General features: G+C 42.6%; 1 protein-coding gene across 13 annotated transcripts in view; it reads right to left on the reverse strand.

The window, feature by feature from the left end:
* Positions 1-26,964, reverse strand: part of CARMIL1 (capping protein regulator and myosin 1 linker 1) — a 314,075-nt gene that overhangs the window by 65,399 nt on the left and 221,712 nt on the right. For all 13 annotated transcript variants that reach the window (XM_058732802.1, XM_058732804.1, XM_058732800.1 and 10 more), the window contains 5 exons: positions 19,643-19,771; positions 18,827-18,958; positions 8,258-8,433; positions 4,595-4,682; positions 1,281-1,430 (listed from right to left, as the gene is read on the reverse strand). In XM_058732802.1, coding sequence (XP_058588785.1) covers positions 1,281-1,430; positions 4,595-4,682; positions 8,258-8,433; positions 18,827-18,958; positions 19,643-19,771 — 675 coding nt within the window. The remainder of the gene's footprint in view (positions 1-1,280; positions 1,431-4,594; positions 4,683-8,257; positions 8,434-18,826; positions 18,959-19,642; positions 19,772-26,964) is intronic.

A 26,964-nucleotide genomic window follows, 5' to 3' on the forward strand; every position in this document is an offset into this window, starting at 1 on the left:
AGTAACTTAGGAATTTTTCCACTGTGGCTAGAGGGACAGATCCAAGATTTATGCTCACTGAGACTTCTACAACTTTTTCTTAAAAGGGGTACGGATGCCGTACTCTTTAAGGAAAGTTGTAAGAAACAAAATACAAGCAAAGGGAAAAAAAAGAGAGAGAGAAACACACACACACAAACCAAGAAACAGACTCTTAACTACAGAGAACAAACTAATGGTGACCGGTGGGGAGGTGGGTAGGGGATGGGTGACACATGGGATGGGGATCAAGGAGGGCACTTGCTGTGATGAGCAGCGGGCGTTATAGGTAAGTGCTAAATCACTAAATTCTACTCCTGAAACTACTATTGCACGGCGTGTTAACTATACTCGAATATAAAACAGAATAGAATAGACCAGAACAGAACAGAACAGAACAGAATAAAATAGAATAGAACAGAATAGAATAGAACAGAATAGAACAGAACAGAATAGAACAGAATAAAATAGAATAGAACAGAACAGAATAGAACAGAACAGAATAGAACAGAATAAAATAGAATAGAACAGAACAGAATAGAACAGAATAGAATAGAACAGAATAGAACAGAACAGAAAACAACAGAATAGAACAGAACAGAAAACAACAGAATAGAAGAGAATAGAACAGAAAACAATAGAATAGAATAGAACAATAAAACAGAATAGAACAGAATAGAACAGAACAGAAAACAATAGAATAGAATAGAACAGAAAACAATAGAATAGAATAGAACAGAATAAAACAGAATAGAACAGAATAGAATAGAACAGAATAGAACAGAACAGAACAGAAAACAACAGAACAGAATAGAACAGAACAGAAAACAATAGAACAGAACAGAATAGAATAGAATAGAAGAGAAAACAATAGAATAGAATAGAATAGAATAGAACAGAATGAAACAGAATAGAACAGAATAGAACAGAACAGAAAACAATAGGATAGGATAGGATAGGATAGGATAGGATAGGATAGGATAGGATAGAATAGAATAGAATAGAATAGAATAGAATAGAATAGAATAGAATAGAATAGAATAGAATACCAAAGTAAGGTACAGGGCCTCAGCGGGGCCTGAAGCTTCAGCCTTACTGACCGCATTAACAGTCTCCGTGAGCAACAAGTTTCCGAAAGGATGGCTTCCGGGAGGGAGTTTTATTTGGTCTGGTTTGCAAAGGTGGGAGTTTTCCAACCGTCAGATTGGTGGCGAGAGCCCAGTGGTGATGGGATGACGGGATCACCCAAGGGTGCGTCTTACCATACAAGCATCCAGATCTTCCAGATGATCCATGTCTGTGAGCTCCTCCACCGTGAGGACGGAGCGTTTGGCTGGCTTCTCCTCGGCCAGCTCAATCTCTGAGGACTCCGGCTGGGGAGGGGTCTTGCCCCGTCTGCTGAAATGGTCGGCCTAAGAGAGTCAGGACGGGTACAGAGAGGAAAAAGCACAGAGGCAAGGGGAGAGCAGGTGAGCCGAATTCTGGAAGATACCTGCCACACGGCGGCGCAGTGACTGTGCTTAATCCACTCACACCTGAATAACTTACCTCTTAACTATCTTTCTTTGGAGGGTGAACGGTTTGAGGCAAGAGATACCAAAGCTGCCTTAATAAGTGAGAATACGTAGTCGAGAAGAAAAAAAGGCGTGTCCTTTTTATAAACTTTATTTCATATTTCCTCTGAAACAATTTCTTGCTCTAGTCAGTGTTTTAAAAGTATCTAATGAGGGGAAATAAAATGATTCCAACCTTCACTATTTTTAAAGGCTGAGAGGAAGGAAATTGCTAACAAAACTAACTGCTGGTGGCTTTTTTCACGTAATGAATACCATATCTGATAGGATTTACTAATTTCCCATGTTATGCTTTAAGTAACCCTAAAAAATCTAATGGTAAGAGGCAGAATAAACTGGGCTGAAATTAATGAACTCTAGGGTTGAGCTGGTTCATCACCAGCAACTTTGATTCAATTCTTTTGAAATGACGAGAACCACGGGGCGCCTGGGTGGCTCAGCCGGTGACGCATCCAACTTCCGCTCAGGTCAGGATCTCACAGTCCGGGAGTTCGAGCCCCGCGTCGGGCTCTGTGCTGACAGCTCAGCCTGGAGCCTGCTTCGAATTCTGTGTCTCCCTCTCTCTCTGCCCCTCCCCTGCTCGAGCTCTTTGTCTCTCAAAGATAAATAAACATAAAAAAAAATTTTTTTTGAAACGTTGAGGACCAGTTGACAATATGACAGAAGCTCTGGGTATACTCTAAACTTCAATTGGAGAAAGTATTAAGTACTTGGAATGCCTTTGAAAACAAAATTTCATCTTTTAGATACAATTTCTTTCACACAGCAGTTAAGCTCTCTTCTTATAATCTAAATTAGCAGAGTATTAAAATACAGCTCAATACAAAAGAACACCCACACAATTCTTTTTTTAACTGTGAAAAGAAAATGTCAATATTTTCCGAGTAAATGCTTCAAAGAAAGACAAATTAAAAAAAAAAAGTGAAAAATTCCACCTTTCAGTGTGGGTGGTCGCATACGGTCATGTTGACACAATATCAAGTGGGCATTTTGAGACCGTCCCTGCAGCCGTGGGTTATAAACTGTTTCTGTAAAGGACGCTCCATGGATTTTTTTTTTGCTTTTGCTTATTTAAGAAAGAAAAAGTCTTGGGGTGTCTGGGTGGCTCAGCTGGTTAAGTGACTGCCTCTTGATTTGGGCTCAGGTCATGATCTCACTGTTTGTGGGGTCGGGCCCCGTGTTGGGCTCTGTGCTGAGAGAGCCCAGCCTACTTGGGATTCTCTCCCTCCCTCTCCCTCTTTCTCTGCCCATTCCTACTGCATGCACACTCTCTTTCTCTCTCTCTCTCAAAATAAATAAACTTAAAAAAAAAGAAAGAAAGAAAGAAAGAAAAAGTCTGGTTTGGGAGCTCTAAACAGTAACTGTGCCATAAACTAGAAACTAGTGTTTCCTAAATTCTCTGTGGTGATGAACCAGTTTTTTGTATTTCCAATTTGCCACAAACCAGTTTACTGATAAAAAACAATAAAAATAAAACAGTGGGGCGTCTGAGTGGTGCAGTTAAGCATCTGACTTCAACTCAGGTCACGATCTCACGGCTCGTGAGTTCGAGCCCCGCGTCGGGCTCTGTGCTGACAGCTCAGAGCCTGGAGCCTGTTTCGGACTCTGTGTCTCCCTCTCTCTGACCCTCCCCCATTCATGCTCTGTCTCTCTCTGTCTCAAAAATAAATAAATGTTAAAAAAAAATTAAAAAAAATAATAAAAATAAAAATAAAACAGTGGGGCGTCAGGGTGGTTCAGTTAAGCATCTGACTTCAACTCAGGTCACGATCTCATGGCTCGTGAGTTCGAGCCCCACATTGGGCTCTGTGCTGACAGCTCGGAGCCTGGGGCCTGCTTCAGATTCTGTGTCTCCCTCTCTCTCTGTCCCCCCTCCACTCGTGTTGTCTCTCTCTCTCAAAAGTAAATAAACATTAAAGGAAAATTAAAAAACAATAACACACTGGAAAAATAACATGTTTGCGTATTATGGCCATTTCAAATTGCTCTGGAAGTTTCTCCGTGTTTCCTCGTGGTTGAACCTCGTCAGGGACTAGTGCCCATTGGTTGGTGGGCCAGCTCTAGTCCACATCACCGCTGGAGATGTCTGTTCTACCTTTCATTTTTAGAGGACAGCCTCATGCCTTTTTCTGAAATGAGTTTTTCAAAATATTCACATCGTCTGCCTTGCGGAGAAGCAGCGGTTACCGTTGCCGTTCCTGTGGCGTTCTCTGGTGTCACCAACAGTTCAATGCCCTAAGACTGGGTGTCTCCAGCCTGCACAGTTAACCTGAAACGCTTCACTGGGGAAATGTCAGAACTCACTTCAGAGATCCGCACCGCATCACGTTGCTATTGTGTTTGAGACACAAGATATAACAGTAACAGAACCTTCCTCTGTGCCTCAGAGGACTTCCTGAAGTTCAAAACACCTGAAGGTGCTGATCTGTTTTTATACGCACCGATATTGGAAGGAAAGTCTTCCACCTTGGTAAAACCAGTCTCTAGATAAAGAAAATTGATTTCTTTACCTCAGTTATATCCAAGAGGCCTGGCTGGACGCTCAGCGGCTATCAATCCCTAGAATGTGTCCATTTCACTCTTGCCTTTCTTTGGTCTCCAAACATTTCATTTCCCTAGCCTCATGTTCTCAAGAATATTCCATTCTCAAATTATCATAGCAGAGACCAACAAAATAAGCACATAAAGATGAAATAATCTAAAATATCTTCAGATCCCAGTCTCCGCGTTATTTCCTAACAAAACCCTTGACCTGCATTATAAGTGGATGACAAAATTTCTGGATACCATCACTTCTGCTTCTCTCCCTGCCATGCCTTCTGGAGAAATTCTAGCATGCTCTAGAATGTCCGGAAGAAATGCCGGAGCAAAGGTAGGGTCTTGGCCCACAGGGCTGTGAAGGAGTAAAACGTAGAAAGGAAGCCATATCCCCAAACTGGAGCCTGCCCTGCATCATGGCAGACGACAATGGAAGTCCCACTCAAGACGTCCATGGCACTCACCAGTTTATGATGGCAGTGTGAGAGCGCATCCAGGATTTCGTCCACAATCCGATCAGACAGGAAGGAGGCCACTGTCAACTTCACTTCACTGTGTGGACATCGAAAGCACACGGTAGCATTTTCATCCGTGCGAGGGGAAAACATCACCCACCCCGACGCTCTGTTGGTAAGGTCAACTGTGATTCTGTTTCCGTCTTTGGAAACGGGATATAAGGAGGTGTGAACGGGGCCAAGGATTCCCAAAAATAAGCCTTAAACACTTCCATAAACACACAGGTAACAGACTTTCTTTACCAATTTCAACCTGCCTCTGCAATTTCAAAACTCAAGATTTAGTGGGAGAAATGGAGAACATCTGGATCAAGACAAACTTAATGGGAACCATGTGCCATGTGGCAAGGAACAATTCATCCATTGACATAAATGCAAACAAACCCGGGCTGGAGTAAATTAAGAAAGTCTGATTGTTGAACTCTGGTTTATTACTTTATTTATTTATTTTTTTCCTCTTTGAGATCTTGATTTTATTTTATTTTATTTTATTTTATTTTATTTTATTTACTTATTTTATTTTATTTAAATTCACATCAGTTAACATCCGGTGTAGTATTGGTCTCAGGAGTAGAACCTGGGGATTCCTCACTTACATATAACACCCAGTGCTCATCCCAACAGGTGCCCCCCTCAATGCCCATCCCCCCGTTAGCCCATCCCCGCCCCCCTCCAGCAACCCTCAGTTTGTTCTCTGTATTTAAGAGTCTCTTAAGGTTTGTCTCCCTCTCTGTTTCTACCTGAATTTTGTTATTACTTTAATATGCATTTCCCCCACCTTGAAAAAAAACTTTTTGCCAACCAAATCGTACCACATTGAACTGCTTTTGCCTTCAAACTATTATAAACTCACCGTTCTCTTGCCTTTGATGAACAGAAGTTACCATAATGTTCAGTTTTAGTGTCTCTTGCCTGACCTTACGCAGGAGTCCAGACAACAGAAAGTAACACACAAGTTAATTTTGGAGTTTTCACTAATAAATCGGCCACCAAGCTGTCAGTCGGATAGCTGGTATTTTAGTCAGAATTTTACCTATGTGGTATTCCCAAGAATTCAAACTCCATTCGTGTGTCTTCAGTCTGACTAGTCCTACCTAAATGCACATACGCACAAATGTACATAAATGCACAATACATTTCAAGGTGAATGTGCTAAAGAGATATATACCCACACTCCCACATCGACTCATGTGTTCCGTCTGCTCTTGAAGTCAAGAATTGTAAAGTTTTGACAGCAGGGAAAGGAGTTATCAAAATAAAATTATTTAATCACAAAGCTAAGGTTGAAAGTATATTTGTGTAACAGGGAAAAACCTTTCTAACCTAAAGGCAGTAATTGGCATTGGGAGTTTTCTGCCAAGGAAGATTTCGGATGGCAGGGTGGGAAAATGGAGGCACTAACTCTCTGATGCCTCCATTAAAAATTTTCCTAGGCTAGGGCGCCTGGGTGGCGCAGTCGGTTAAGCGTCCGACTTCAGCCAGGTCACGATCTCACGGTCCGTGAGTTCGAGCCCCGCGTCAGGCTCTGGGCTGATGGCTCGGAGCCTGGAGCCTGCTTCCGATTCTGTGTCTCCCTCTCTCTCTGCCCCTCCCCCGTTCATGCTCTGTCTCTCTCTGTCCCAAAAATAAATAAAAAACGTTGAAAAAAAAAATTAAAAAAAAAAAATTTTCCTAGGCTGAAGATAAAAGGACGTTTCATTAATTCCTGTCTCCGAAACAAGGTCCCAGTAGCTACTTGGTTTATCTAATACTTTATTATTCCCCAGAGGCGTCCACTGACAAAATTCACCTGGGTCTCATTAAAAATACAGATTACTGGGTCCCACCCAAACCTCTGGGGGAGGAGCTGGGGGGCTGGGAATCTCATTATAACAAGCATTTCCTCTCCTTTTTTCAGCCATGTTTGGAAAATTTACTCCCTCATAAAACTATAGAATTAGTAGTCTATTTCTCCGGTTCTCTCCACCCCACCCTGAACTGGGGAGGGGAGGTTTATCTGTCTCAAGCTGTAGCACCAAAAATGATCCTTTAAATAAAATGCACTTAAAAAAAAAAAAGTCTCAGGATGGTTCTATCATTTTGTTACTGGATATTATACTTCCTTATTGAACTTCCAAACTGCAAACTTTGTAGGGGGAATGATTCCACTTAAGCCCCATTGCACAGATGTACCTGAATGTCTACACAGGTGTGGATGTGCAATTTTCATCCCACCAGTGCTCAGGGCGATACGTTATAAAAAGCCAGGCAGGGACTTAATGAACACAGAGGCGAGTCACTGATGTAAAGCGTTCTATACTGCTGTTCACTTTTCAGAATCTGCCCCTTTTCAAAAGAAGTGACCATATTTGACAGAATTTGGTGCAATAAAGGCATCAGAGTATGGTCCAATGGCAGTTCAACCCATTATGACGGAAGAATGGCGGCCAATACGTTTTTTCCTTCTTCGTACATAAGGGGCCTCAACAAAAATCCCCAAACTCTAGGTTCAAGAAATATGAAAGCATACCTCGTAAGGGCTAGCTAGAGTTGATAAAATCACTAATCTGCGGGGTCCTGTAAATCCTCTTCGTGTCTTTTCATTTCTCAGTTCCTTCAAACTGTATCATTCAGCTGAGTCGGCACTAGAATCTTTTATTTTTAGAAACCCCAACACACACACGGCTGCGTCTTAGACCCGAGACTGTCCCATTACTGCAAAAATCCTCGACCCTCAAAGTCCCAAGATCGAGCTTCAGTACCTAGATTGTGTAACATTTTTGGCTTCTTTTAATTCTTTTTCTCAAAGGCTGTCATTCAGTTACGCACCATTCACTACGTGTTGACACAACTCCTAATTCTTCAGAGGAGAGCTGGGGTTTTTTACATTTTTTAAAGTTTTTAATTTTTTTTTTTTTTGCTACATCTAAATACTCTTATCAATAAGAAACGGTTAAAATGGAAAAAATGGGGAAGTTCAAATATTTCTGAACCTGGATTTGGTTTCTAGTCCACTGATTCCCCGAGACACAATGAGAACTCGTGGAGTATCACTCAGACTGAGAACCACCTGAGTTTCTACGTGGAAACTGAGGAAACTGTTGGTGATCCCACCCCCTCAGTATTTGTATTTTGGCCTGTTTTCCAAATGTGACGAAGCACAGATCCAGGTAAACACTCCAGGACAGCATTAGCCCATACACAGTATCACAGACCCAGCAAAAGAACACAGAAGGAAAATACGGCAAGGGCACAGTGGGCCTGCCCATTTATAGGTTGTGTCTTGGCTCAGAATAGCACAGTGGCAGGAAGCCAACTTCAAGTTAGTGCTTTCTAAAGGTGGAAGATAAGCTTCAGAGGCAGCAAAAAAGGGATTACAGACAGGTACCCCCTGTTAAAAATAAAACCCGTAAAAAGAGCAGTTAGCTGTATGCTCTTTAGCAATGCACGCGTTCTTGTGGAAATGTGTAAACCTATGCATTTATGCACAGCTCTATTTATATACAGTCGGCGCCTATCAGACATGCCTCACGCGTTATATACGGAGACAGCCAACAGTAACGGTCTTCGCGGCTGCTCCCACGGCATTCACGGAAACCACAGAACCTCGGTTTATTAACATCATAAACCTACCTAATTTTGTTAAGGATGTCAATTCCAGACTGCTCCAACAGGACATTTTTAACAAAGGTACGTGGGATGGAGATCTTTTCAGTGCTGGCATGAATCAAGTCTTGTCGGATGTGGGCTTTCTTCATCACGTTGGGACACAGATCCTCGGCAGCGTCGACCATGGACTCGAGCAGCACCTGCAGTGTGGCACGAGCGCAGGGGAGAGGTGATGGCGGGGCACAGGACGCACCTGCCATAAGCCTGAAAGGTGGTTATAGCATGACGCTGAGCCCTTGGACGGCGGGGCCCAAGAGGGAGCGCGGAGCACGGTTAAGGATTCTGAGCCGCCCCGGGGTGACCTGTGACCGTCGATGAGCACTGATCTCAGGTAATCACTTTAAATACCCGGCAGGCCGGCATCGGAAGTGGCTGGCTGTGCCAGGTGCACTTAACGCCAGGCATTCGTGAAAAGATGTCAAAGGACACACGTCGAGCCTTTACTCGCCACCTTACCACACCAGCTAGTTCCCCCTGCTGCCAGAAAATAAAGCAACAGGTGCCCTTTGAAACTATATCGAACTTGACCTCTTGCGTGATTTTGTAAATCACACAAACCCCAAATCAGGGCAAACCATTCAAGAGCTCTATCAAAACATCAGTAGCAAAAAAAAAAAAAAAAAAAAAAAGAATTCTACAGATTTATTCTTTTAAAAGAAAAGTTTTAGTGCTGAGTCGAACTATAATTGTTACAACAACAAGAAACAACATGGATGACGGACACAAACATTTACGGGGCACTTTACAAACAACACTCAAAACATGCTTAAGGAGCACTCTAGAGTTTGTCAAATCTTTCTCCACATTTTATCCTCTTGACATCTGTGACGATGGGGGGCGGGGCAGGGGTTCACACGATCACCATTTTGTAGTTGAAGAATGTGAGCTAGAGAAAGTTAAGTAACTTGCCTGACATGGACGAGACGGCTTGTAGTGTGTGAAAATGGCACCAGTATTCATGTCAGACCTAAATCTGAACTGTAGCTGAGTGATACCGGGCTGTTAACGGCTTTCCTAATTTTACTTTGCTCGTGTATAAAATGGCAAATAAAAAAGTCCTTGCCTCCCGGGATCATTGAAGATAAAAGGACATTACACACGTAAAGTACATAGTATAATGCCCAGTGTGCAGTGAAAGTTTTGTCAGGGTGCCTGGGTGGCTCAGTCAGTTGAGCTCAGGTCACGATCTTGTGGTCTGTGAGTCGAGCCCCACGTTGGGCTCTGTGCTGACAGCTCAGAGCCTAGAGCCTGCTTCGGATTCCGTGTCTCCCTCTCTCTCTGCCCCTCCCCTGCTCACACTCTGTCTCTGTCTCTCTCAAAAATAAATATTAAAAAAAGTTTTTTAAAAAGTTAGTCTATCACAGATCATATTATGAATCTGTTTCCACAGATACTACTTTTAATGATAAGATCTCAGTTTCTGGAAGCCAGCGTGATGCCATTACTATTCTGGTGTGAACAAGGACAAAGTGGCATTATCCTGGACAGATGGGTACAGGCTCTGTCCGCTCACATATTCACATCCAAGCCCAATCCCACTAGTGACATCTCTCGTTCTGCTGCCGGCTGGGAAGTAGAATGGCAGGATCTTGTGAAACACAAAGGGGGGGGGGGAAAGGCAGCCACCTGAAAAGTTTCCAAAAGCAACTCCTATTTTGACAGCACTCTGCCCCTATTATAACTCTAATTACTGGTTTTGCACATTACTCTAAGAAAGCTACAAGCAATGCAAATAAGATCGTGTAAGATAGATTATTTTCCTCGTTGGCATGAAAAGAAACACACTCCGGTCCAGACTGCATAGCAGTCCAGCCTTTCCGATAAGAATCTATACTCCTCCACATTCAGCTTAGTTCAAGCATTACCTCTTTGAGGTGACCTTCTTGATCTTACTGTCTTTATGGCCTTTACACCCCGAGCTGTGTTTCATGACATTCTTTGGTAACACCTAGCATCTGGTGGGGATCTCAGAAATTAAATGCGTCATAAAATGGTCAAGAATGCAGTACCTTTTAGCCACTTGGGTGTGAAAGAACCCCTTTGAGAATCTGATGAACACTCAACTCAGAGTAGTATAAAATTTTGCATGTAACTTTAGAAGTTCATGGAGAATTAGAGGGACCAGACTCCAGACGTACAACTTGCACCTGACGGCAACCGCGAACTCCTACCCTTTATCGTCAGGACCTAGCACACCTCTTGGGACATCTCTGAAAACATAAAAAAAGTGTTACAAGCCCAGGGACTCACCGAATGTGGGTACTGAACAGTGCATCTTTTCTCGGCTAGTCTTCTCTCTCTCTGTTGCATTGGTTTGTCTACCTCTGCTCACTGTCCTAATTATGATACGTGCTAATATATTGTTAAGCAAGACTACCAACCATCTTGCTCTTTGGAAGCATCTGAGCTATTTCGAGCACTGCTTTTCCGTATACTCAGAATTAGCTTTGTCAAGGTCTGTTAAAAATCTGTTGGAATTTTCACTGAATTGTGTCCAATAATAGATGAGTTTTGGAAAAACTGGCATCATGGGATCCTGTCTCTTCTACTCAGAAACACGACACACATTTCACTGATTTAGACTTTCTTTTAATGGTTATTCATTTTTTTAAAGATTTTTTTAATGTTTATTTTAGAGAGAAAGAGAGCACGCACAAGCAGGGACAGAGGATCCAAAGTGGGCTCTGTGCTGACTGCAAATGGCAATATCTCATTCCTTTTTTGTTGTCGAGTAATATTCCAGTGTGTGTGTGTGTGTGTGTGTGTGTGTGTGTGTGTGTGTGTCCATTCATCTACTGTTGGACAATGGGCTACTTCCGTATCTTGGCTATCGTACATAATGCTGCAATAAACATACAGGTGGATACATCTTTTCGAATTTGTGTTTCTGTTTTCTTTGGGTAAATACTCAGTATTGGAATTATTGGATCATATGATAATTCCATTTTTCATTTTTGAGGAGCCTTCATACTGTTTCCCACAGTGGCTGTCCCAGTTTGCATTCTCCACATCCTCACCAATACATACTTCTGGTCTTCTTGATTTTAGCCACTGTGTCAGGATATCTCCTTGTAGGTTTGATTTGCATTTCCCTGATGATTAGTGATGTTGAACATCTTTTCATGTGTCTTTTGGCCATTTGTCTGCCTTCTTTGAAAGAATGTCTATTCAGGTCCTTTGCCTATTTTAATTGGATTATTTGGGGGGTTTTTTTGGTATTGGTATTGACTTGTAGACAAGTTCCTTACATATTTTGGATAGTCACCCCTTATCAGCTATATTATTTAAAAATATCTTTTCTTATTCAGTAAACTGCCTTTTTGTTTTGTTGGTGGTTTCCTTTGCTGTGCAAAAGCTTTTTATTTTGGTGTAAACCCCAGAATTTAATTTTGGTTTTGTTTTTCTTGCCTGAGGAAACCTATTTAGAAAAATGTTTCTTTGGCTGATCAAAGAAATTACTGCCTATGCTTCCTTGTAAGAGTTTTATGGTTTCAGGTCTCACATTTAGGTCTTTAATCACATTTTCAGTTGATTTTTTATGGTGTAATCAAATGGTCCGGTTTCATTCTGCATGAAGCTCTCCAGTTTTCTCAGCACTATTTGTGGAAGAGACTGCTTCCCTGTTGTATATTCTTGCCTCCACTGTTGTAGATTAATTGACCATACAAGCTTGGGTTCACTTCTGAGCTCTCTATCTGGTTCCACTGATCTGTGTGTCTATTTTTGTGTCGGTACCATACTGTTTTCATCACTACAAATCTGTAATATATCTTGAAATCTGGAATTGTAATACCCCTGGCTTTGTTCTTCTTTCTGAAGGCTGCTTTGGCTGTCTGGGGTCTTTTGAGGTTCCATACAAATTTTAGTATTATTTGGTCTAGCTCTGTGAAAAATATAGTTGGCATTTTTGTGGGGACTGCATTAAATTTGTAAGTTGCTTTGGGTAGTATGGACATGTTAACAATATTGATTCTTCCAATCCATGAGCATGGGATATCTTTCCATTTGTCCATGTCATCCAATATTCTCTATTATTACTTTTTAAAATTACTTGATCAATTACTGGTAGTCGTATTCAGAGTTTTCTACCGCAATGAATTTGTTGATTTCTTTTCGCAATTGTGTCCACTTGTTCTTATATACACTAAGCCCTAGGACGACATGCATACACATTTGAAATTATGTGTTTCTGGGAAACTGGATCATCCAATGACCTATTTTATTTCCAGTGAGGCCTCTTCTATTGTATCACTAGGTTTGGGTGGGAGCATTCCCCTGGTGTGGAGCTGAACCTTGTACTGCAGAATGGTTAGGTTCATTGTCACCTGGCTAAGCCAGTGGCTCTGAGAACCCCAAATAATCTCAAACACTTCCTAATGACCTTCTAGGCAGGCAGTGAAACCCCTGGTTTAGTGTCTCGGCTTCAGTTGTTATATGAGAAATCGTAACATGGATATTTTACTTCCTGTCTGAAGCAGCACTGACCAATGGACCTTCCTGAGATGATCAGTGCCGTCCAATAAGGGAGCCACTAGTCACACATGGCTATGGAGCATTTCAAACATGGTGGGTGCAACTGAAAAACTGAATTCTAAGTTTTTAAAAGTTAACGTTAAATGAAGTTTAAATGACCACATGTGGGTAACAGATAATACACTGGAGAATGTAGGTCTGACACTGATGTCCTAAACCTTTTTCCGAATAAAACTAGGATGTTAGATTGCTCTTCCTCATTCCCTATTGACTTAAATACTGGGTTCCAATATTTTATTTATATGTACTCCTAATTTCAAGGAACAGACTAGGTATTATACGATAAACTATACACTGTTGTTTATAGTCAATGTTTGTCTTTACCCACATCTGGTATTTTCCCTTATTATTCTTCCTTGCATGTCAGACCCTCTCTCTTTGGAAATTTCTCCTTTGCCCAAAGTATATTCTTTAGATGTTTATTTAGTGTAGTCTAGTTACAGTAAGCTATTTCAGTTTTTGTTTCGATGCAAATGCTTTCATTTCATCCTTATTCTTAAAAATTAGGTGTGTTGGGTATAGAATTCTTGGTTTACACTATGTGTTCTGTATGTTCTCTCGGGAGCATGAAGATATTCTTTCATCATCTTTGGCTTCCACTGACTACTGATTTGAGAGCTGTCTTATCAGTCCTAATATTGGTCTTTTTAAAGCGAAGACGGCTTTGCCCTCCCTGTGGCTCCTTGCAATATCTTTTCTTTGCTCTCAATGTTTTTCACTTTTCGTTATGTGATTGTAGACGCAGATTTGCTCTTATCTGACGTGGGTTATCGCTGGACTCCATGAACTGAAAGACTCTGGTCTTTCAACAAGCCCTGAAATTCTCAGCTACCACCTCTTCAGTTGTTCCTTTTACTGTTCTCTCTTCCCTTCTGGGGATATAAATTAGATATAAACTTCCTCACTCCTTACAGTCTCCATTTTGTTAGACCATGTTACGCTACCTTCAGACAATTTGCAGTAAGTGACCCCGCATTTGAAATGTGATAACCAGATTTCACTTTGCATGTATCTCCCCAATGACAGTTATGAGGGTCTCTTATTTCTTAACTGTAAAAACAACTAACACTACTCTGAAATCCTGCACAGTATTTGTAAAATAAATTGGATGAATAGCCTTACCATGGCGGCTACACTCCCATATTCTTGCAGTGGGCCAAAGACTTGCTGTAATTCACTACCAGCCAATACAATGTCCACACTAAAGGGCCCTGAAATCTTTCTTTTGCTTTAGAAAATAAGTATAGGGAAATAAGAAAACTCAGAGAACTCTTTTAGCCAAACAGAGTTAATACCTGCGAAAATGCCATCGACACCCCTCAGGCCTCATTTCCTTCATAAATCTGAAATTTACCAGTGATGTATTTCACAGGTTACACTGGGAGTGAATAAGAATTTCCAAAGCCAAAACAAGCACTCTGAAATTTAAGACCAGAAGGGAAAAATGAAGGTTTCTTTTATGTTAAAACATTCAAATCCCGTTTATTCATCCACTATTACTGCTCTTACTCTGGGAATCAATGTTAGGATCAAAAAAAGGGAAAACAGGAGGAGAGTTGTCCTTTTAAAATACCTAAAACAGCCTAGTCCAGAGAAAATAGCACCTCGTTTCAAAGAGATTTCTCCAAACTTAATGGCTTTCTTCTCTTCCAGGAAGTCTGCTAAGAAGGCGGCTCACCTGGACATTTCTTTTGTTTTTCTTAAAGGATATTTTTTTGAAAGATGGCTCGGAGAGCTAGTGGAACTTATTCTTACCCAATGTTCAAAATTTCTACCGTTGGCCCTGGTGTAGGACAACGCTTAGACACAGGGACACCGCTGACCTGCTTAGAGCACGGAGCTAGGAGCAAGCCCGGGGCACAACCCCAGCCCTACTTGTCCCATTATTTGAAAATTCACTGCAATAAAAACTTAATTCTACAAAACCATCCATCTATATTAGCTTTTGCTAGTGCAACACATGAATTTGAAAGAGTTTGGCAGATAGAGAAAGGACTTCTTTTAAAAACAAAGTTGATATTAGTAGTGAAATAAAGAAGGACCACTGTAGTTTAGTAAAAAAGTTAATACGGATTCTAATAAGACACATTTTTCCGACATAATTTTAAGAAAATCAAGACACTGAAAGGCTGTATAAATAGACAAATGGGGATTTTTTAAAAATAGTGAAACGATGTCCATTTGTCAGTAAACTAGAAGGAAACAGAGAGGAAGTAAACTGCCTGCAGTCTATTGAAAGTAGTCTACTGTACACAGTTAAAAGGAAACTCATGAGCAACTTTTAAGTCAGAGGTCGCGATTGAAGATTTGCTCTGATTCATGCCAGACGTTCCCAAAGGGAAAGGAACTTGCAAGGGGACTGAAGAGTGAAGAAAACAAGCAAGTGGGGAATATCAAACACGGGCCACTGAGGAGCTGGGACCTCGGGGACCCGAGAGCAGAGAAAGGCATTCCCTGGCACACGCAAATAAGAAAGCCGTGATGGAGGCCCCCAGTGGGACTGGCCAGCATCAGAAGATGCGGGAAACGTCTATTTACAGAAAAATAGTTTGGGTCCTAAATATATTGCCATTTTTTCAGGCTTTTAAAAATTCAAAAGCTTTCTACTTCAGACCTCTGCCTTCTACTCCCTCCCAAGAATGAGAGGTGAGTCCATGGCAACCGCTCAGTGCACAGAGAAGGAAATGGGACAGAGGGAAGGCAGACGGCTTGTGGTTTCCACCAGTTGCGACAAACACAGTCAGCAGCTGTTCGACAAGGAAGGTCCTGTTGCCGTGTCTGACGTGGATTTAGACGCCAGCCAATTTTTGGCACGTAAGGAGTTCTCGCACATACATTAAAGGGAAAAATTAGACCGTAGATACAAATATGCAATGTATAAAAGAAATACAAATGGCTAATAAAATTATTTGACTTATACTGCCTAGTAAAAAGAATCCAAGGGACAGGGGTGCCTGGGCGGCTCAGTCGGCCAACGTCGACTCTTTATCTTGGTTCAGGTCACGATCTCACGGTCTGTGAGTTCGAGCCCCACATCGGGCTCTCTGCTGATGGCACAGAGCCTGCTTGGGATTCTCTCACTCCCTCCCTCTCTCTGCTCCTCCCCTGATCGTTCTCCCTCAAAATAAATAAACATTTTTAAAAAATCCAAAGGACAAGATGAACTTTTTGTAACCCTTTATATTGACGAATATTAAAAGATTACTACACAAATACTGAAAGAGGGTGCAGCAAACACAAGCAGTTGCACATCAAGGTATAAAAGACCCACTGGACCTACGAGTGGGTCAGCTATCGGCATTGACCCTAACTGGACTCATCAGAAATTAGACAATAAACAGGCTGGCTGCAAGATAACAGAAAATACGTACTGGTCTCTGGCCCCAGTTCCTGGCACAGAGCTCCGAAAACCCTTGTAATTTCCTGGATACTAGGAGCGTCTTTTGTTCTAATGGGGTGATGCTGGGTGGGCTTCTGAATGGTTCCGGATGAGGGCTGGTCATTGGAAAAGACCGAACCACGATTAGGAGGTAGGAGTTTTCAGCCCTGCTACACCTTCTCTTGAGAAGGGAGCATAAAAAATCCAAAAAGTACAGGGCGCCTGGATGGCTCAGTCAGTTAAGCATCTGACTCTTGGTCTTGGCTCCGGTCATGATCTCACAACTTGTGAGTTCGAGCCTTGCGTCTGGTTCTGCGCTGACAGCGCGGAGCTTGCTTGGGATTCTCTCTTTCCCTCTCTCTCTGCTCTCTCTGGCTCACGTAGTCTCTCTCTCAAAATAAATTTTAAAAACTTAAAAAAATTTACAGAAAGTACACGTTCAGAGAACTTCCAGACTGGTGAGCACGTGGAGGCACGGGGCGGGGGGGGGGGGGGGGGGGGGGTTGGGGGGTGGCTCTGTGACAAGGTGTGGCAGGTTTGTGCCTCCCCACGGACCTGCCCTGGGCCTGTCTTTCATCTGAGCGTTCATCTGTACCATTCATCACATCCTTGAATAGACTGGTAGACGTGTTTCCTTGACTTCTGTGAGTCACTCTAGCAAACTAACCCCACCTGAGGGGGGTGATGGGGGAACTCTGATTTAATTATAGCCAATCGGTCAGAAGCACAGGTGACAACCTAGACTTCCTGTTGGCATCTGAATTAGGGGTGAGGAATAGTCTTGTGAGACTGAACTCCTAACCTGTGGGGTCTGAACCTTCTCTGGGTGGACAGAGTCAGAACTGAGTTAAGTTGTAGGGCACTCAGTTGGTGTCACAGAGAATTGCTTGGTGGGGGGAAATTCCCACACATCTGGCGACCAGAAGTGTCAGGAGTGAAGCTTTCGGTGTGAAAGTGAAGGACAGACAGGGGGACAGAGGTTTCTGAATGCACTGGTACATCCATGTCATGAGATACTGTGTCGCCATTAAAATGATGGCGATCATTCACTTTCCTTGAATTGTATTCATGACCTAGTACCGAATATAAAAAGTATTCTAGCATAATCATGTAGATGTAAAATTGTGCGTAGAGACACGGAGTGTTTGGAAAATTCACTAAAACATGAAGAAGGACGGCACTCTGGGATCTCAAGTGGTTTTTACTTTCATTTCTTTTACACTTATTAGTACTGTTTCAACGTTTCACAGACTGAGCTTCCTTTCTTAAGTAAGAAATAAATAAACAACAAAGATAGCATCCTTACATATCTTATCCTTCGTGGAGGACAAAACATTAGCTAACAAATGATCTGGCAGGACTCTACCAACCAGCTAGTGGTCCTTTTTCCGCCCCTTTGTCTCTATTCAGAATGGATTCAAAATAACCACGTTAAAAAAATTAAATAAAGGCAATACACAAACAAGAGCCTCTCTACGTCATACGCACAGGGAGACAACAGAGGCTTAAACTCCTAAATAATCCACATTTTCTTCCTCATTAAGTTAATTTACAAGCATAGTAATTAGCCTGTTGTGAAATTATTACTGAGTCCCACATCAAATCCCTATGAACCATAGCAATTTTGTTCTCAGAAGAAACCAAATAATTATAGAAATGCAGACACGGTTTTTTAAGGCATCTTTGAGCAGGCAGTTTAGAAATGATGAAAACTTTTTGAAGGTAACATTTCTCTGTGTAGCTGTTTTTTGAAGCTACCTTAAGAAAAATCTAGTCTTGGGGCACCTGGGTGACTCAGTCGGTTAGGCGTCCGACTTCGGCTCAGGTCATGATCTCACAGTTTGTGAGTTTGAGCCCCGCGTCGGGCTCTGTGCTGACGGCTCGGAGCCTGAAGCCTGCTTCGGATTCTGTGTCTCCCTCTCTCTCTGCCCCTCCCCTGCTCGTGCTCTCGCTCTCTCTCTCTCTCTCTCTCTCTCAAAAATTAAAAAAAAAAAAAAAACACTAAAAAAAACTGTAAAAAGAAAAAAGAAAAATCTAGTCTTTGGTTACTCTACTCCCTTACATTTCAGAGGCTTTTTTCAGCTGGGGAGCCTGGGGACAAGTCTCTGCCACTTTGGGTGCCTTGTGACTTCATCTAAATCCCTATCTTTGTCTTTTAACCAGCTTCTTATAAGGACTGTTACCTCCTCGCCTAGCGGGAGTCTCCACAGCAGCAGCACGTAGGCACTGTAAACAGAGCTCCCATCCTCCTTCCTGTTCTCTAAATCAAATGTAGTCACACAAGTTATTTTTTCCCTAAAGCAGTCTTCTCTTTCTGCCTCGTACGTAGAAATCCATCGTTCCCTTATCGGTGGCGATGGTAAAGTACATTTAGAGGTTTACCACCAAAAATAAAATGGCATTCTCTAGCTTTCACTTGATCTCATGATGTAAGAAGTTATTCCAAAACTTAGAAACGAAGCTAGAAAAGCACAGCATTCGCTCTTTACCACATGCACGTGTGGGCAGGTGCACGCGCACACACACGGACACACAGATCTAGAAAACGTCAGTAGCTATGGCATGAAATACATAGCGAGGTCACAACGATTTCATTTTCCAAAATAACAGAAACCACAAACCTTTAGTTGTTCATCTACGACTCTCGTGACTTCTCCAGCCATTGATTCCAGGGTCTCTTGAATTGGACCGGATAACGAGCCACTGGCCCCCGCCCAAGATGCACCACCAACATGGTATAAGTTTGGTAACAACTGTAATAAAAGTACAAATCACCTCTCTGTAATTAAATAAGCACCAAAGTCATTGCAGAGTTAGTAAGAAAGGATGAAGAAATATTATTAGAGATTATGTATTCTTGATCAAAGGCTCTTTAATACAGATTTAGAAACAGGGGTCCAGCTTTGAGACCATAACCGTACGGCAGCTCTGTGCCCCTTGATGTCCTCATCTGGGGTACGAATGCCCAAGGACTTCCTACTCCTAACACTCCGTGATCGTGTGAGTCCAAGAGCAGAGCCAGGACAGGGCTCCAGGTTTTCTGACCCCGTTAGTCAAGTCACACTTGGGGAACCAAATTCTACTTAGAAAGAAGCTTTCTTTAAGGTGCCAGAGGGGAGTTTCACGCCATCAGCTTGGAAGCAGAATGACTGAAGAAGGAGTTGTTCCTCATTTAAACGACAACCCTACCTCCCATGTATTCAGGGCTTGATTGCACTTTTTATCCTACTCAACTTTTTATTCTGTGTGTCAACGGCCGGTGATGCGGGTGAATCACGGAGAGGAAGCAAAGCTGAACTCCGTTCACTCTGCCCCTTGTTAATAACCTCGAAATCGGGTAGAAAGATTAACAAAAGGTGGAACTGGTTTCTAAAATCGAAATTAAAACAAACCTTTTTATTACACAAGTTTCTCACGTAGCCTGACGTGCTACTCACCGTTTTAGAATTCTTGGCATCACGCATGAGCCTTTCTGCTGATTTTAAATCTTCCTGGACGGCGTCTCCCGCACAGTTTCGTAACGAGTTGAGATGGTCCTGTACTTTCACACATATTCTGTCAATCATCTGCTCCATGCGGTCAAAATGGCAGCCGGCACCCAAGTCAGCACAGCCGGTGTTACGACGGAAGGAAACACAGAACGAATGAGCGGAACATTCGAGGAGGCAGCCTCCAGCCACTTATTTATTTATCTGTTCACATAAGGAGGCTTTGGCAACATTAACGCCGGTACCACATCTCAGGGACTGGAGTCCCTTTTCCTGCCTTAGGAAATGCAACACGTAGAACAAAAGTGCGTCCTTCTGGATGATTCAGAATGTCACGGGTACTCGGTGACATTTAGCTAGGCAGTAACTCTCCTTCATTAACTTTTACTGAGTACCCTCTCTGTCAGACATAGTGCTAGGTACTTAGGAAACAGAGAAACAGAGGGTGCAATTTGGAGACGGTTGAAATGACTGCAAAACGGTGCCCAGGACCAGCAGGTCTCCATGTTACAGAATCACAACATCACTGGAAATGAACATTTTTAAAGCTAATTCAATTCTATCAGGTACTTTTCCATATAAATTAAAAGCCACCCCTCCCCCGAAAAAGCCAAGTTGAGGGTTTATCATATTAACATAGGCGACGATGTTTAGTTTCTATTCCATTGAAGCCCCTCTCCCAGGTTAACTGCATCTGAGCTATTTTCAGTTACTCCATGGACTTCAATGTGAAACCCATAGGGAGGTGATAGATCACTAGTGCGGACAAAAAATACTACAGAAGGGCAAGGTTATGTCCGTTCGTATTTGTATTTATAGAGAAAGCATGAAGAGAGCTAAGAATCCTAAAGAAAGAGATAAACAGCGTGGTCTGCAAAGTTCCTTCAGCATTTTGATCAGAACTGCAGGCTATTTTGTGTCCTTACAAAAGAATTAATTCTCCCAGAGACCTAACATATCCAGAGTCTCATCCCATCTGATAATTCATTTGGCAGAGGTGACAATCTAGCATTATTTTTATTTAAATTCCTGCTTGCTCTATTTTCAATGATCTCCTGTAACAACTATAGGAAGCCAACGTCGGCTCTCCTTCCCCCATAAATTCTGCAATAATAAAAACTTCACTGCGCTGCTCAGAAGACTTAAGGTCTGATTACATCTCGCCCGCCTTCCTCTTCTAGAAAGTCAGGTTCGTGACATCTACCCCATCTTCCTTTCTGTTGTATTACGAAGACAACCAGTAAAATAACACCACTGAAAGCAGCTAGTCCCTTGACAAAGGGTCACTAATGTCAACATTAATGTACATTAAGAAGAGCTCCCATTACTATACAACGTACCGAGGTTACAGAAGGGAGGTATCTGGAACTCCCCACAGGAAAAAGCGGTTCTATGAATAATGCTTCTAACTAAAATCTAAGCTGCAGGCAGCGATATCTTCACTTTCTGCATTTTCACGATGCCCTGCAGAGAACTAACTATATATTTTTCAAAATCTTCTTAATTGATGTAAATTCTAACTCTTCCAACTGTTGTATTGATCTGTGCTTCCCGAGGCAAAGAAGGTCATCTATAATTCATATCTTCCCGAGAAGGAATACTTAATTTCACAAGACAAACCACATACTAAAAACGGAAGTGATATATGTCTGAGGCCACCCAAGACTAATTCAAGAGGCATGTGGATAAGGCACTACAAAGGTGGTCGTCCTTACTAATCAGGAGACCAGAGAAACTTCTGGAAGGTATGCCACCAGGCAGTCGCCAAGGAGACAAGTTTCCAGTGAACCCAACACACCACGGTCTTTAGGCGGAACTTTAAAAATTACGTCCAAAAGAAACATGAAAAGTTAGTTCCATTCAAATAAGACACAAAGCCTCACAAGACTCAAAGAGTCCTCTGAACACATCCGCGCTAAGGTTTAGAACAAACAGCCCAATAGCTCGCGTCCAGATGCTTTACAACCAAAGAGCTCAAGGCCCAGAAAAGTTAGCCTACAGAAGATGACACAGAATGATTACATGGAGAGCAAACTTAGAATCAAGGATTTTGACTACCAGTTCAAATTCAAGTGCCTAAGGTACACAAATGTGAAAAAGAATAGAGACTAGAAGCTGAAAAACGATCATCCCTTGGGTTGGCCCATCAAAGGCCTCATAGTGGATGGCGGCACCGAGGCTCTTATCTTAACCACCCCAGTGCTCCTCTCTTCTCAAGCAGCCGGGGAAAGCTGTGGACCACCGCCATTTGAGAAGCTCACTTCCTTCTCAGGAAATGGATTCCGTCATTCGTGGACACGGTCTCCTTTATTCTGAGTCCCAATCCGCCTTCCCGTGTCCTTCCTACAGGCCCCATGCCTTGCCCTGGAGAACACCCTGAACGATCATCACACACTCTCTTCCACGGGACTGTCATGCATATGTTTCAACACAGCTATCTTTTCTTCCCTAATTCTGGTTGTCTTCGGGCTTCACATTCCTGGTTCCTCCTGCCATTCTACTACGGTGACAGTTTTACAGTCCCCAACCCTCTGCCCATGCCCGGCCCCTTGTCTGAATTTTCGCTTCCATTTACACACTCATGAAATACACACGCTCAGCGTGTGTATTTCCTTACTATAGAAAGTATTCTTTAATGTAGCACAAGTCACCTTGGCTCGTCTGGCAGCTGAATCATACCATGAACTCATATTTCTGGTAACTATTCAGGCTTTTTCAGATATATTGGGCTGTAGAACCCAAGTTCAGGACTTAGAACTATTAGTAATAAATGCTATCTTTGACTGCTCTCCACCTGTTACAAGTGTTCTCAGTTCCAGCAAATACTGTATTTGCAGAAAACTCTATCCCCCTCCGTGTTAATTTCTTTATTCACTTTAAGAGAAATATACTGAACACCTAAAACAGAAAGAGATTCAGTCCTGAACGAGATGCGTCTTTTGCCAGCAAGCAGCTTAAAAGTCTGGAAGTGGAAAAATATTCACAAGTAACAGGAACACAAGACATAAAGGGCTACGTACAAGGGCACCCACATTCTGTTCACGCCCAGAAGTTTCACTTCCTACAGTAGTGCCTGCCACGTGACAGACCGTAAACACGTATTCAGTGAACGGAGGAAGGATACAAAGTTGTGCAAGGTTGGAGCCAAGGGAGGGATCACGTCTAGTTGAGGTTGAAGGTGGCTTTTCAACTGGGTCCTGAAAGATGTGCACAGATTGAGAAAGCAGAAAGGAATTCTAAGCAAAAGACAAAACATAAGCAACGGCACATCCAGATACCTGTTTCCTGCTTAGGAACAGAGGCACTCTACTGGGGGAGATGAGACTAGAAAGTTGATGGGCAAGATAGTGCGAGACTCAGGCACGGGCTAAGGAGACCGAACACAGTGTACAAGGCAGGGGGCATCTGTCCCCTCCTCCTCCCACAACTGTGAACGTGTAAAAATCCTCACCCGTAACACTCTTCGGGACTCAGCTTCCCTGCCTGAGGCACAGGACATGGGCTGTAGACCGCAGAGGGTGGACGCACCAGTTCTCACAGTACTTGCAAAAGAAGAGGCAGGCGTGAGCCGATAAAATACCCAAGAGCCGCCAATGGAATTGGAAAGGAAAGACCAGCTGGGCAGACACGTGGGCACAGCGACCACTGGGTCGGTTCGTCAAAGGAGACAGCCAAGATGACCCCAAGGGTGGTATCCTCAGTGACTGGTGATGCCACTGAGATAAATGATAAAATCAAGAGTTCCAAGGGACAAGTTTCATCTCAGTGACCCTGTATCTCAGAGATGCCGCTCAAGTGGATGAAAAGATACGACTTTCTGGAAAGAAACAGGGAGAGACCCAGGAGTCCTCCACAGATGAGAGCATTAAAACGGTAAGAGTGGATGAAAGAGCTAAAGGAAATGAGCACTAAGGACAAAACGTAGACAAAGGACTGCATTTGGAAGATGAAAGGGTAAAGAGTCTGGTAGAAAGGAGACAGATAAGAACCAAGAGAGGCAGAAAGATACGCAAAACAGCACGCTGTCAATGAACCGGGCGGCGAGTCTTAGGAAAGGTGAGGCAGCCAACAGTGACGACGATCATCGTGACAGTAAGAATAACGGCAGCAAAATGCGTGAACGGTTCACTGCTGGGGAGCCAAGTACTTCGCAAGCTTTATCTCAGTGAATACTCTCACCACCTTCAGAATGGTCTCCCCATTTCACAGATGAAGAAAGCAAGGCTTAAACAGGTTTAAGTACCTAACATCAGTTCACACCCACAGGGAAAGCAGACACTGTCCTTAAATCCGGGTGGTCTACACTATCCTGCCTCCTCTCGTCAACGGATGAAGAGGGAGAAAAAGCTCGGGGACTCGGTGACCGAGACCCCTGAGAGGGTCATTTCAGTACACAGATGGGGACACATGTGGAAAGGTTACAAAGGGACATAGTAGGAAAGGAGTCCAGAAAGGGAGTATAAAAACCGTACAGGAGAGGCCGGAAGAGGCTGTTTTGAGTAAATGGCTGTAGGCGATAGAACTGCCCTCCCCCCTTTTTTCCAACGGTCAGAAAACTTTAAGGGTGAGAAGAGCTGAGTTTTGGCAATCTACCGGTAATTCTGGGCCTGTTTTTATAAATAAAGTTTTATTGGAAGAGCCACCGCATTCACGGTCGTCCTGCTCCCCCACAGCAGAGTTGAATAGACGCAGGGAGACCTTCCAGGCTGCAAGGCCGAAAATATTAACTATTAGATTTCTCTTTTTTTACAGAAAAGGTCTGCTGAGTCCTGATGAAGAGAGTTTATGAGGAGGAAAAGAAGAGATTGCAAGCGGAGGTGGGGTGAGATGTCGTAGGGGTCTTTCCTAAACAAAGAAAGACCATAGCAGTTATGAGATGCCATGGTTTCATGACAACATTTTAATCCCTTCCGTGTCACCCGGGAATGATGACTGGCCACGCGGCCGGCAGGGACATTCGTCGCAGAGGGTCTATTCTTTCTGTATTCAGACTTCTGGAAACTTGGAGAAGAAGTTTCAACAGGAAGGAGGTAAACCTCTCCTCAAGTGACCGAAACGATGATCATGTCTCAAAATGTGCTAATCATAATGTCCTAAGAAATCCCCAGAGAGAAAAGGTGGCAATATACCTACAACATAATGACTCAAATAATTCAGACCGATGCCACGCACACAGAATTAAACATCTGCATGACGCCTCCCGTGTACAATTTCCTCTAGGTTGAGAAGACGAAACTTACTTTTAAGAATCAGCATTAAAGGCTGCTGCAGTCATTTTTTCAGATGGGCAAAATCCCCTGTGAATGACGGGGAGGTCGGAAGGATATTGTAGTAAGGAAAGCCTGCGTTAAGACAGCTCATAAAGGAACCCAAGGCAAAGGTTCAACATAAGATTTTAGTGCTCTCGTCGCTTTTAATATTCACCACTAAAACCAGGAAGGAACGGTAAACCATAAAGTACTAAGCTAATATTAGTCCCTTGCAGGAAAAAAAAATTAGATTTTTAAGGCATGGGTAAAGGCAAATTATTGTTTCCTTTCTCAAAACTCCACCAGTATTCATAATCACTATTTTTCTTTTTTTTCAACACGCATCGCTTTACTTTTTCTTATACCAAGAATGTAGGTTTACTGTAAAGGTTTCAAAGAACACTGTGATGTAAGAGAATAAAACTCACCTAATCACACTCCCTGAGAACACATGAACATTCTGAGAACACATGAACATTCTGGTGAACACGCTTTCATAGACCTCTAAGCAGACCTAAGCAATCTTCCCTATAATTCTACCTACTTGGAATATTATACACGATGCTTTTATTATGGACACTTTGCTTTCATTCTCTTTTAAGAGAAAGCAACAGCAAAAAATTAAAATGACAGCTGCTGTCTCTAAAAAGAAATAAACTTTTTAAAAAATTCAAAAAAAAAAAAGACGGGCGCCTGGGTGACACTGTCGGTTAACCATCCAACTCTTGCTTTCGGCTCAGGTCATGATCTCACAGTTTCATGAGTTCAAGCCCCGTGCCGGGCTCTGCATTGACGTCACGGAGCCTGCTTGGGACTCTGTGCCTCTGTCTCCCTGTCTGCCCCTCTCCCCACTTGCACTGTCTCTGTCTCTCTCAAAATAAATAAACTTAAAAAAATTTTTTTAAATGACATTTGCACAAGGTAAGAAAATAGTGCAAACCATTAAAAAATGGTCTCAAACAACCAACTTTGCCTGTCAGCCCCTCTCACCCGCCCAGACACTTTTGGAAACCTGCTGCTTCTTAAACTCTTCTGGTGGCTTCCATTTTTAATTTAAATAGTAGACTTACATTGGTATTTTCCTAATTATTTTATTTAAACTCCAATAGAGTTAACTCTATTTGTATTTTTGATTTAAGAAGGACAGATGGGGCAGCTGGGTGGCTCGGTCGGGTAAGCGTCCGACTTCAGTTCAGGTCATGATCTCACAGGCTGTGGGTTTGAGACCCACGTCGGGCTCTGTGCTGACAGCTCAGAGCCCGGAGCCTGCTTCGGATTCTGTGTCTCCCCCTCTCTCTGCCCCTCCCCAACTCATGCTCTGTCTCCCTCTCTCCCAAAAACAAACATCAAAAACAATTAAAACAACAAAAAGAATGATAGAAAAGAGGCTGATTCCATGAAATAAAAACTAAAATTTCAGCCTACTTACATTCCAACCCAACTTTCTCTCTCTCCAATTCCCAATTTTAGTTAGTATCAGTACTTTTACAATAAGATTTACAACGTTCACGTTTCTTTTCTTTTTTTTTTTTTTTAATTAATGTCTATTTATTTTTGAGAGAGAGAGACACAGAGTGCAAGCCCCGACGCTGGGCTCGAGCCCAGAAACCACAAGATCGTGACTAGAGCTGACGTCGGACGCTCAACCAACCGAGCCACCCAGGCACCCCCAGCATTCACATTTCTTAATGCAACAATGCTTAGGCTTTCCCTTCTTGTCTGGGTTGATGTTAAAATTTTGAACCCGCTAAAATGCACTTACAGAATTATGGAATCATGGAATACAAAGAGAAAGAAATGTAATCCTGTCTTTTAACCCTGCAGCTCCAAGTGGATTGTCCAAAGTGGCAATTTTTCAAAGCTTTCCCTCAGCTTTTGTGACTTTAGGGATTTCATTTCTGCTGCAGTTTCTTCCTTATACCTCATCTTGTGCACTCTTATTTTTATCGTTATGCTGGAGAATTTCCTCAACGAACTTTTTTTTTTTTTTTTTTTTTTTTTTTTTTTTTTTGCATAGGGAAT

This window comes from Neofelis nebulosa, chromosome 6 (genome assembly GCF_028018385.1).
Source record: "Neofelis nebulosa isolate mNeoNeb1 chromosome 6, mNeoNeb1.pri, whole genome shotgun sequence".
NCBI lineage: Eukaryota > Metazoa > Chordata > Mammalia > Carnivora > Felidae > Neofelis > Neofelis nebulosa.